Source organism: Carettochelys insculpta, chromosome 12 (genome assembly GCF_033958435.1).
Source record: "Carettochelys insculpta isolate YL-2023 chromosome 12, ASM3395843v1, whole genome shotgun sequence".
NCBI lineage: Eukaryota > Metazoa > Chordata > Testudines > Carettochelyidae > Carettochelys > Carettochelys insculpta.
In genome coordinates this window covers 27,049,916-27,062,762 of record NC_134148.1, presented here as the reverse complement: position 1 = coordinate 27,062,762, position 12,847 = coordinate 27,049,916, and the positions used below count along the sequence as shown (strand labels likewise).

General features: G+C 44.4%; 1 protein-coding gene across 2 annotated transcripts in view; it reads left to right on the top strand.

Moving 5' to 3' along the window:
• The first annotated feature begins 7,730 nt into the window (after positions 1 to 7,730).
• HOMER2 (homer scaffold protein 2) overlaps positions 7,731 to 12,847 on the top strand; it is a 119,746-nt gene continuing 114,629 nt past the window's right edge. For both annotated transcript variants that reach the window (XM_075006916.1, XM_075006915.1), the window contains exon 1: positions 7,731 to 8,051. In XM_075006916.1, the coding sequence (XP_074863017.1) occupies positions 7,963 to 8,051 (89 nt within the window). In that variant the 5' untranslated portion in view covers positions 7,731 to 7,962. The remainder of the gene's footprint in view (positions 8,052 to 12,847) is intronic.

Below are 12,847 nucleotides of genomic sequence, written 5' to 3'. Positions count from 1 at the left end.
AAAAAATAAACTGTGAGACAAGGATGTCAAATCTAACCCTGAATTGTGGTGAAAGCTGAATATCAGGATAAATTTAAAATGTCTAATACTGTCTTCATGATTCCCCTCAGGAGGAACTAGAGGGTTTCTTTTCATCTGAGATTGGGAATGAAGAGAAAAAGAGAAAATGCAGAAAAGGATATACGAAAGTGTTGGGCTTTAGCTGTCAAAACTCCTTCAAGTAAGTTTAGTATTTGGAACATGTAAACTAGGAAAACCCATTTTAAAATCTGTGGTAGTACATTTGGCTGTCATTATTACAAACTTCATGACAGTGAGAAAATCCTTTGGTGAACACTGTATAGCCATCCTGAAATTTAGAATGATACAGCTACTTATCTTCATGGCATTTTTAAAATGCCCTTTTCCAAGTTTTATGCTGAAAACATCCTAGAACTTCTTAGCCTCATACAGCTGTAATTCCATCTCAGGGTTTTAATGACATGAATAAATGACTGAAGCTTCACTTGAGTGGCTTATGATATCACCAGAAACCCTAGATGGACTGTCAGTCTTATTTTGCACAGTGGGGACATGGTTCCTTAAGTCACTGATTAAAATTTTCTTCTTTACTTAGTTCCCAATTAATGTCAAATTACATTTACAATACAGCCATAATGCAGAGCACTAAACCAAGTAAATTTAAATAATTTACCCACTCCTCTAATCTTTTTTTTTGGGGGTGGGGGGTGTTAAAATAATATTCACAAATAAAATGTAGAAGGTAGTCATTGTGGAAAACAGTATATGTATATATATATAAGTAGTCCAATCAATTGTAATTTTGAATGGGAGGGGAAGTTAAAATCCTCTTCTATGTGATGACTGGGTATCTTTCCCCCACATAACAGTAATGTGAGTGTGCACAACACATATTTGCAAACTTACATTTGCAAAGTGAACATTTATTTATGGAATTCATGCACAGTAGCGTCTATATACAGGAATGGGGAGGTAACTATAGGAGAAGGCAAGTCATGTTATGGCCACAATGAGAGGACCAGTTAACTTAAGGATAGTAATGCATGCAGGGTAGTGTGTTTTTGAGTCTGTCGTGATATTAACAAGGTGATTGTGAGTCCTACAAGCTATCCTAAAGCTCTTTCAGAGCCTGCAAGAGATCATCCCATTGTGATTTTGCACCTTAATGACAGTTTGGCACAATTGCATCAGATCTGATTATAAAATGACAGTCAAACTCATACCGTAGCACTTGGAAAGGACAAATATAGAGTGGTGGGGATAGAAACTGCTAAATCTGTGCAAAACTCAGAAAAACTGGGTAGCATAGCTTGTGGGACTCCAGAAACCTAAAGCCAGATGTAAATAAGTGCAATTCCACAGAAGAATCAATTTAGACCATGGTGTCAACTCCTGTCACTCACTGAATAATTAATAAGGACTTACGATCTCCATCTGTAAAACAGAGACTATTGTCATTTCTTTGTGTTAGAGTAGCAGCAGGTATAACCCCAATCAAGCATCATTGTATCAAGCACTGTACAAATAAAAAGGAAGCTAGTCCCTGCCTCCAGACAGCCTTCTGTCTAGAAGATAACAATAAATACCCACTTTTGTAAAACACTATGAGCTCTTTCGATGGAAGGTTCTATAACAAAGTAACCCTATGAAATATGCAGAGATGCATCTGATGAAGCAGGTCTTTGCTCACGAAAGCTTATGCTCCAAAATATCTGTTAGTCTATAAGGTGCCACAGCTTTGCGACCGGGTACTTGCGAACAGGAGGGAGTGTTGAGAGGCTCTCCTGGAGGAGGAGAAGGAAGGAGCAAACTAAAGCACCTTGGGGTAAGTGGCTGCTTGTGTTTGGGGGTTCTGGGCTTGTGTTTGTTTGTTTGTTTGTTTGGAGTTTGGAGTGCTGAGCTGAGTGTTTGTTTGAAAGGCCGTGTGCTCAGACAGTTGGAAGCTGTGAGTCTTGATTAGGTTTGAATTGAAACACCGTGTGCTGATTGGCTGAGCTGTAGGCAGAGGGAGGAGCTATCAGGGAGGCCGAGCACTTAAACCCCACTAGTAAGCGACCAGGGTGAGTGCTAACAGGAGGGAGTTTTGAGAGAGGAGTTTAGAGGGGGAGCTTGGAGGGAGCCAGTGACTTCTATTGCTCTTAAACTTAAATCCTTTATAACAACCTCTATCTGAAACATTTAATTAAACCCTCATATATAATTAGAGTAGGAAATGGAGGCAGAAGCCCAGCAGCAGAGTGGAGGCTATCCTGTTTATTGTGTCGAGTGCAATATGTATGACTACCTACCCTGTGGGCGGGTGGCTTATGTGTGCGCTCGATGCAAGGAGCTCCTGGCCCTCAGAGACCGAGTGCGTGCTTTGGAGGCCAGGGTGGTTGAACTGGAGGAGCTAAGGAAGGCAGAGGTGTTTGTTGATGAGACTTTCCGGGACATGGTAGGGCTGTCCCACCTCCAATCTGACAGTCCTGATGCTGTTACGGAGGATGAAAGGCTCAGGGAACTAGAGCAGTCAATGGGAGCAGAGGGAAACCATCCTATAGTTGGGACCCTCCTTCCAGAGGGTGCTATGGTATCCTCTTGCGCCGAGGATACTTCTCTGGGGGAGGGAGCGCCAGCTGTTAGGAAGAAGCAGGTTTTAGTAGTGGGGGATTCGATCATTAGAAATATAGATAGTTGGGTTTGTGATGACCGGGAGAACCGTATGGTGACTTGCCTGCCTGGTGCGAAGGTTGCAGATCTCTCGAGGCCTCTAGACAGACTTATGGGCAGTGCTGGGGAGGAGCCAGTGGTTGTGGTACATGTCGGTACCAATGACATAGGGAAGGGTAGAAGAGATATTCTGGAGGCCAAATTTAGGTTACTAGGAAAGAGATTGAAATCCAGAACATCTATGGTGGCATTCTCTGAAATGCTTCCAGTTCCACGCGCAGGGCCAGATAGACAGGCAGAACTTCAGAGTCTCAATGCGTGGATGTGACGATGGTGTAGGGAAGAGGGGTTTAGATTTATTAGGAACTAGGGACACTTTTGGGGTAGGGGGAGCCTATACAGGAATGATGGGCTCCACCTAAATCAAGGTGGATCCAGACTGCTGGCATTAAACATTAAAAAGGTCGTAGAGCAGTTTTTAAACTAAGAGGTGGGGGAAAACCAATTGGTGTGGAGGAGCACGTGGATCGGACGGAGACTTCTCTTACACGAGGCTCCATAGATAGGGATGCCCTAGAAGTTAGTCAGATAGGGAACGTGGGAAATAATATATGGGCAAGATCAGATGTGAAACAATTGCATATAAAAAAATCCAAGGCGTCTGTGAAAGGCGGACATATAAATAGTGGTAGTTTTTTAAAGTGCTTTTACACAAATGCTCGGAATCTGTCTAATAAGATGGGTGAACTGGAGTACCTCATATCAAAGGAGGAAGTTGACATAATAGGCATCACAGAAACATGGTGGAATGAGGACAATCAGTGGGACACTATCATACCGGGATATAAATTATATTGGAAAGACAGAACAGGTCGTGCGGGTGGCGGGGTGGTACTATATGTGAAGGATAATATAGAATCAAATGAAACAAAAATCCTAAAGGAATCAAAATGTTCCATAGAATTATTATGGATAACAATTCATTCCTCTAATATGAATATGGCATTAGGAATATATTACCGACCACCTAACCAGGACAGTGATAGTGATGCTGAAATGTTAAGGGAAGTTAGAGAGGCTATCAAAATAAAAAACACAGTAATAATAGGAGATTTCAATTATCCCCATATTGATTGGGTACATGTCACCTCAGGACGGGATTCAGAGATTACATTTCTTGATGCCTTAAATGACTGCTTCTTGGAGCAGCTAGTACAGGAACCCACAAGGGGAGAGTCAATTCTCGATCTAGTCCTGACTGGAACGCAGGATCTGGTCCAAGAGGTAACTGTTACTGGACCGCTTGGAAATAGTGACTACAATATAATAACTTCTAATATTCCTGTGTTGGGAAGAACACCGCAACAGTCAAACACTCTGGCATTTAATTTCAAAAAGGGGAATTACACTAAAATGAGGAAGCTAGTTAAACAGAAACTAAAAGGTAGAGTAACTAAACTAAAATCCCTGGAAGCTGCATGGAAACTGTTTAAAGACACCATACTAGAGGCCCAACTTAAATGTATACCCCAAATAAAAAAACACAGTAAGAGACCTAACAAAGAATCACCATGGCTTAACAGCCATGTTAAAAAGGCAGTGAGAGAGAAAAGGGCAGCTTTTAAAAAGTGGAAGTCAAATCCTAGTGAGGAAAATAGAAAGGAACATAAACACTCCCAAATTAAGTGTCATAACGTAGTAAGAAAAGCCAAAAAAGATTTTGAGGAACAGCTAGCCAAAAATTCAAAAAATTATAGTAAAATGTTTTTTAAATACATTAGAAGCAGGAAGCCCGCTAAAAAAGCAGTGGGGCCCTTGGATGATAAAGATATAAAAGGAGCGATCAAGGAAGACAGTGCCATTGTGGAGCGATTAAATGATTTCTTTGCTTCAGTCTTCACGGCTGAGGATGTTACAGAGGTTCCTAAATCTGAGCCAGCCTTTTTAGGTGACAAATCTGAGGAACTCTCCCAGATTGAAGTGACATTAGAGGAGGTTTTGGAGTTAATTGATAAACTGAATAGTAACAAGTCTCCAGGACCAGACGGTATTCACCCAAGGGTTCTGAAAGAACTCAAATGTGAAATTGCGGAGTTATTAACAGAGGTTTGTAACCTATCCTTTAAATCCGCTTCGGTACCCAATGACTGGAAGATGGCCAATATAACGCCAATATTTAAAAAAGGCTCTAGAGGAGACCCTGGCAATTATAGACCGATAAGTCTAACATCAGTACCAGGCAAATAAGTAGAAACAATAGTAAAGAATAAAATTGCAAGGCACGTAGAAGAGCACGAATTGTTGGGCAAAAGTCAGCATGGTTTCTGCAGAGGGAAGTCGTGTCTAACTAATCTATTAGAATTCTTTGAAGGGGTTAATAAACATGCGGACAAGGGGCACCCAGTGGACATAATATACCTAGATTTCCAGAAAGCCTTTGACACGGTCCCACACCAAAGGCTTTTATGTAAATTAGGTGGTCATGGGGTAGGAGGAAAGATCCTTTCATGGATCGGGAATTGGTTAAAAGACAGAAAACAAAGGGTTGGAATAAATGGTAAATTTTCACAATGGAGGGGGGTAACTAGTGGTGTTCCCCAGGGGTCAGTCCTGGGACCGATCCTGTTCAAGTTGTTCATCAATGATCTAGAAAATGAGGTAAGCAGTGAGGTGGCAAAGTTTGCAGATGACACCAAGTTGTTCAGGACAGTCAAAACCAAAAGGGATTGTGAAGAACTACAAAAAGATCTCAGCAAACTGAGTGATTGGGCAGCGAAATGGCAAATGAAATTTAATGTGGGTAAGTGTAAGGTAATGCACATTGGAAAAAATAACCCAAATTACACGTACAACATGATGGGGTCAAATTTAGCTACGACAGATCAGGAAAGGGATCTTGGAGTTATAGTGTATAGTTCTCTGAAGACATCCACACAGTGTGCAGCGGCAGTTAGTAAAGCAAATAGGATGTTAGGAATTATTAAAAAAGGGATAGATAATAACACAAAAGATATCATACTTCCCCTATATAAAACTATGGTACGCCCACATCTCGAGTACTGTGTGCAGATGTGGTCTCCTCACCTCAAAAAAGATATATTGGCATTAGAAAAGGTTCAGAAAAGGGCGACTAAGATGATTAGGGGTTTGGAACAGGTCCCATATGGGGAGAGGCTAGAGAGACTGGGACTTTTCAGTCTGGAAAAGAGACGATTGAGGGGCGATATGATAGAGGTATATAAAATCATGAATGGTGTGGAGAAAGTGAATATAGAAAAATTATTTACCTTTTCCCATAATACAAGAACTAGGGGACACCAAATGAAATTGATGGGTAGTAGGTTCAAAACTAATAAAAGGAAATTTTTTTTCACACAGCGCACAGTCAACCTGTGGAACTCCTTGCCAGAGGAGGCTGTGAAGGCCAGGACTCTATTAGGGTTTAAAAAAAGCTCGATAAATTTTTGCAGGTTAGGTCCATAAATGGCTATTAGCCAGGGGTTAGGTATGGTGCCCTAGCCTTCAGTACAAGGGCAGGAGATGGATGGCAGGAGATAAATCACTTGATCATTGTCTTCTGTTCTCCTTCTCTGGGGCACCTGGCATTGGTCACTGTCGGCAGATGGGATACTGGGCTGGATGGACCTTTGGTCTGACCCAGTATGGCCATTCTTATGTTCTTAACTTCTTGTTGTAATTCAAATTTAGGTTCTTTTATGTTTGTGATTCAAGTGGCCTCCTCATGGCTGAATTTTGCTTAGAATTTTGGGTGGTTCAGTCAAAAGCACTAATTTTAACCTTGCTTTACAGGGGAAACCACACAGAACCATAACCTGGCCCCCAAAATTGCTAAGAAAGGGCTGAAGATCAGTTGTAAAATGTCCAGATCTGTTGAGGAATTTGAGTTTCAAATCTCTCATCTCCAAAATGCCAAGTTTCTCAGGGGTTCAGGTGCAGACTTCCCAGCTTAAGCACATTGCCTGAATCTACAGCAGACTTCTGGGGTGTGTGAAATTTCCTAGGGGGATGGGGGGCATAGCACCATTGGCTGCTGGGTCTCAGGAGCATCCTGCTCATTAAAAATGTTGAAATACGTTACTGTTTTCATGTATGTGTATTCACACATATATACTGATTAATAAAGTTTTTACATTCTACTTACTTTTTTACATGTTCTGAAAAAAGTTTTGGGATTTTTTTCATATGAACATAACTTACATTTCCATTGGTTCGGATTACATTAGACAGGTTGCGGGAGGGGCTGATAATTGCAGGGATGAAAAGTGGGGCCCAGCATAAAAGATTTGCTCACCCCGATCTAGCAACCCAACTGAGCAGCATGAAGCTGGAACTCTGCTCAGATCCTGCCTGTTTGATTACAGGCAGTTCCTTTGTCCATTGGTACAGCCTGTACAGGACCAAAACATTCAGCACCACCAGGGCTCCTTCCCAAAAGTTGGGGAGCACAACCTAGGATTGCAGCGAGGGGGTGCTTGGTGGCTTTCTCCAAGGTCAACAGATATTTTGGACATAAGCTTTGGTGGGCAAAGACCAGCTTTGTCTGATGAAGGGGCTCTTTGCCCAGGAAAGCTTATGCTGCAAAATATCTGTTACCTTATAAGGTGCCACAGGACTTCTGGTTGTTTTTGAAGCTAGACTAACTGAGCTACCGCTCTGATACTTGCTCTCCAAGGGGTGATCTCCCCCACGCCCTAGGCTCAGAGTTATGGACTGGCTCCTACGGGGCGTCGAGCTGCAGCGTCTCGCGGAGTCTTGGGGTGCGAGGGCCGGAGCTGGGCCTGGGCGGATGGCGACCAGCTCGGCTCTAGCCTCGCTTTGCCGGCGGTTCCGCTGGTCCACGCCCACGTCCGCCAGGCACTAGGCGGCAGGGAGTGCACTCAGGGCAGCGGCGCTTTTGGCTGCAGGGGGCGCTGCCTCCCGGGGAGGGCGCCCAGCCCAGCCGCGGCCAGCAGCGCAGCGTGTGGCCGCCCCGCCTGCGCGACCCAGGTGCGGACGCGTCTCCTCCGCCCCCAGCTGGGCGGTGCGAGGGAGCGCCCCGGAGTACCCGCTCCCGGCCCGGCGCGAGGCTGGGCGCTGCCCCCGCTGCCGGGAGAGGAGGTTATGTAAGGGGAGGAGGAGGAGGAGCAGGACGGCTGCTGAGCAGGCACAGGGAGAAGCTGCCGCCGCCGTCGCCGCCGCCCGCCCGGCTCTGGGGAGACAGAGGCGCTGCAGCCGCTGCCGCCGCCGGCCCGCGATGCGCAGGAACTGAGCCCGCGGGCAGCCGGCGGCCGCATGTGCGAAGTTGGGACTCGCCCCGCGCTCGCCGGGGACAGAGGCGAGAGCCCCGCGGGCGCCGCCGGGGACAAGTGCCGCGACATGGGGTGAGTGTCCCCGGGAGCCCGCCCCGGCCGCGGCTGCTGCCTACCCTCTGGCCCCCAGGGCGCACGGGCTGCCCCATCGGCCGCCGCTTCCCCGGGGAATCTGGGGGGCTTCAGCCCGGGCGCGGCCAGCCCCTCTCCCGGCGCTGCCCCGAGTGGGGCTGTTGGTATCCCGGGCTCCCCGGGGAAGCGGGGCCGAGCGGTTCCGAGCTCGCCTCCCGCAGGGGGTTCCCCAGGGACAGAGCCCGGCTCCTGGGCTGTTCGCACCCGCGGCGCTTGCAGTCCCCAGTGCTGGGTGCGCTCCGGCTTCGGGCTCGGCGGTTGTGGCGAAGAAGCGCAGCCAAGATTCGCGCTCTGGCTGCTGGATCTCATCCGGTCCCGGCGCGTTTACACGAGTTCCAGGACTCGGCTTGGGCCGGGGGCTCTTTTTGTTCCCATCTTGTTAGTTACGTGTGCCGAGGTTCTCCAGGCCTTTGTGTGCGGGCTCCTCAGTCGAAAGGTATTTGCAGCTTGGTGCTTGCCCGGTTGGTCCCAGGATAGGCGTTTTCTTCTGTTGTTCACTATATTTTGTCTGCTTTTAAAATAAATCCCACCCCCGTTAAAGCACTTTTATGAAGTGCTTTGAGAGCCTCAGGTGGGCAAGGTATTGTTGCATTTCGTATGTTTTTACAGCGTAATTAATTAATTTTTCTTGATGTAAGTGATCATATGGAATCTTGTACAAATATGGATAATCAAAGTAAGCATACACCTACAGCAGGGGGCAAAGTCTTTTAAAATGTGAAGATGTTAGCTTTGCTGTGAGCTGTAGGATAAAGCTGGAAGAGTGCTGAAATGTCCCTGTAAGCAGATAAACACCGAGGTACAATGAAAATGGCTTAAAATGACTGAACAAGTGTTTGAGATACAATGTGAACGATTCTGCTCTTGAAATGAGTAATCTGTTCATATGTAGAAACTCACTTGAAAGGAGAGGTTTTATTTTCAGCCAGAGCATTAAGTCAGAGAAAGCACACAAACTTATCCAAGCATTGTTGGTTATTAGACTTAAACAGTTATTTATGAAAGTTTTCTCTGTGTAAATGCACAAGGTTTTGGTCTTAGAACTAGTCCCACTGGACTGCTCAGCTTTCTATTTCAAAGAGAGTGCATTTTTTCCATATCTTGTAACATGAACAGAAGGGTAGAAGGTAAATACTGTGGTTTAAGGAATTTGAGTACAAGAATGTTTTTCATGAAAAAGAATACATTTTCAGCATGAACTATGCATAGTCTTGAAATATTTTTGATATGTTAGGGGGATTCCAGAGTCCACCCATCACTTAATTGATATGTGCTGTATATTCTCTACCTCTTTCTTTTTCTCACCCCTGTATAGTGAGCAATCCTCCTTTAATTACTCAGTTACTTATGCCATTTTGTAACTATGCAAGCTGCCACTATACAATTTAATACAGTGTTACTGTGCTGGCATTATTTGAAACAGTTATGCTAAAGTTGAATATTATAAACACAAGCAATTTAAATGCAGTGAATGTGATTGATTTTGATGCAGAAAACTTTAGGGAAGAGGGTAAGGGAGCTGTGGGGAGTAGGTCTGGGATGATAAAGTGGATATTAACCAGCCTGCCACATAGGTTCACCAGTGTCTTCATTACATAAACATTCATATAAAAGCAAGATAGCATCTTACCTTTTCAAGTTTCAGAATGTGAACTGATACAGTGCTGTCTCATAAATATAACAAGAAATAATGTTTGAATAAGTTTATTGTGCGCTTTCTGAGAGTCTGTGCTTTGGCTGAATTACCACATAGAGTAGCTGAAAAGAAATCCTCTGCTTTTAAATGGGTTTATACATATGAATCTGTAGATGGACTGAAAAATGTGCCCAAGGAATTGTCCCATTCATCTCAGTTGGGTGGCCAAACAATATTTTAAGTGTCACCCTTGTTAATTAACTTTAGCAAAACATTTTAGCAATTTTGGGGTGAGTGCTGTAGTAGAAAATAGAGGAAAAAAACCCTTTAAGAACACTCTTGCTTGAAACTACGAAAGTAATATTCCATACGCCCCATAACTATTATTAAAAGCTCCAGAGGATTTGAAATCTGCTGACTCCACTTGCAGCATGCTGTTTGTACTGTTTGTGTATAAATGATGCTACCTGGGCTATTTTGCTGTAGGAAAGCCAATTTTAAATTTTTATGGTGTTTATGAACTGAAGATTCTATTTCTTATCAAAACCCACTTGGATTTTGGATATTGTTCTATCCTAGCAGGGACTTGCATGCAGTTCAATGTCAATTTTGTAGTGTAGTGAGGCTTGATTAGGCATTATTTGTTATGTAGTGAAGCTGTGGCATACTGCAGTGATTCCCAAACATGATGTTATCTCACCTTTGGGCCTGAGGAGTCCTGTCCCCAGGTTCAGGGCAGCCCATGGGAGTGGGGGACTGCAGACTGAGCCCACTTTGCATTCCCTGTGCAGTATCACTCCTGTGGTTTTTGTCCTGAGGGGCTGTCTGAACTCAGCTCCCTGCTCTGGGCATTGCATCTTGGCCTCTAGCCACTCAGATTTGCCTTGTTCATTCTCCTCCTCTCCCTCATTAGAAGGGCCCGTACAAACCAGAGTGGTTCTGTGGCTCCATGTGCTAGGGTGTAGTGCCTGGAGTGGGAAGCCAAGCCTAGTAATTTCTGTTGGACAGTAGTTGCTTCACCCAGGATGAGGTTTTGTGAGTCAAAGCAGGATGGCCTTGAGGGTCACAACACACAATCTGGGAAATGCAAGTCTTGTGTAAGAAAATGCAGGCTTGTGAATGATGATGCTTTGGTTATGTTCCTAGTTATGTCACTGGTGTATTGAGTGATCTTGAGCAAATCGTTTAACTGCTCCGTGCCTCAGTTTCTCTATATGGAAAACGACATATTGGTGCTTATCCATGTTTGTAAAGTGCTTTGGGAAGTTCAGTTTTCCAGAATAAAAGTGCAACATGTTGCCTTGCTGTTTGTTAGGGTTATAGACAGTTGGATGCGAGAAAGCTGTCTGTTCTTTCTGTGGTACAAGGATACATTAAGTGCTTAGTACATTAAGCAGCACGGTCCTGGAACATGGCAGGTTTTGATAAATTTACATGGCACCTCAGTATTGTATGGAGGTTCCACACTGCAAGTGGAAGCTTGATGCGAATGTGGGACGGGAAAGCTAAGAGTGTGAATGAGGAGAGCTGTTGAGACTTGACAGGACTTGAGCATGGAGGGAGCAGGCTGGGAAGAGGCGTCTCAGCAGTTTCTACTGCTTCTTCTGTGATTAGTTTTTTTTAGTGGCAGTTGCCCACTGCTCTGTGCTTCCCTCCTGCCCAGATGCCAGTGCATTGTCCGCCACCTTGGTGGTTGGTGCGCGTGCTTCTGTCCCTGCCTTGATCCAGTGTTTTGCCACAGTGGGTGGAAGGTAGGCAGAGCAGAGGCGCTATAGCTGGCTCCCTTCCTGCCAGCCTGATCTCGTGCTGCCACCATGGGCATTCCAGCCCTTCCCCTGGGTCCTACTCTCACCTCTGTGAGGTATTCTGAGGGTAAAAAGCATAGGGGAGCGGGAGCAGAAATACACGTTTTCCCTCCCCCCAGTATTTTGTTTCTGAGGGTGCTAACCCATCTTTTCACCTAGTTCTTCCGGCCCTAGCTCCTTATGTGTCAAGTGTGGGCAGAATTTGGTTTGTGGCATTTAAAATAGTTTTTGTGTGGTTGGCCATTATTAATATACACTGTCTCTGGGTTTGAGGTTGAGTAGCACTACAGAATTATAAAAACTGACAGCTACCTGAACTGTGCAAAACTTGTTGTTTAGCTCATTAGTGTAAATCTCCTGCGAAGTGAGTGATTGAAAGAAGCATGTAGTGATGAATTCAGCTTACTATAGGGAAAGACTTTTCAAATTTTACAAAACTAATTTATAAATTTTAAAACAAAATTAATGAAATTGTACAGTCCATTAGTCATGAGAATCGGAGAATACTGGAACTGGAAGGGATGTCAAGAGGTCATGGACTCCAGTCCCCTGCATTCATGGCAGGACCAAGGACCATCTAGCTCATCCCTAACAAGTATTAGTCTAACCTGCTCCTAAACTTTTCCAGTGATGGAGATTCCACCTAATCTCTGGGCAATTTATTCTAGTATTTAGGCATCCTGACAGCTAGGAAGTTTTTCCTAATGTCCAGCCTAAACCTCCCTTGCTGAAATTTAAGCCTGTTGCTTCTTGTCCTATTGTCAGTGGTCAAGCAGAATGACTTTTTTTCTCTCTCCTTCATGTAGCAACCTTTTAGGTACTGTTGTTACATCTCCTCTCTGCCTTCTCTTTTTCAAATTAAGCAATACCAGTTCTTTCAGTCTTCCCTCAGAGATCATATTTTCAAGACCTTGAATCATTTTTATTGCTCTTCTATGGATCTTCTCCAGTTTTTCTCTATATCTTTCCTGAAATATGGTGCCAAGAATTACTCCAGTACTCCAGATGAGGCCTAATGAGCACCAGTGTCATTCTGTTTGCACACACTTAATTTACGATCCACTATGACCCCTCAGATCCCTTTCTGCTGTACTCCTTCCTAGGCAGTCATCTCCCATTTAGTAAGTGAGAAACTGTTTGTTCTTCCTAAATGGAGTATTTTGCATTTGTTGTTATTGAATTTCATTGTATTTACCTCAGAGCATTTCTCCAGTTTGTCCAGAGCATTTTTAATTATTATTGTAACCTCCCAAGTATTGGCAGCCCCTCACAACTTGATATCATTCACATATTAA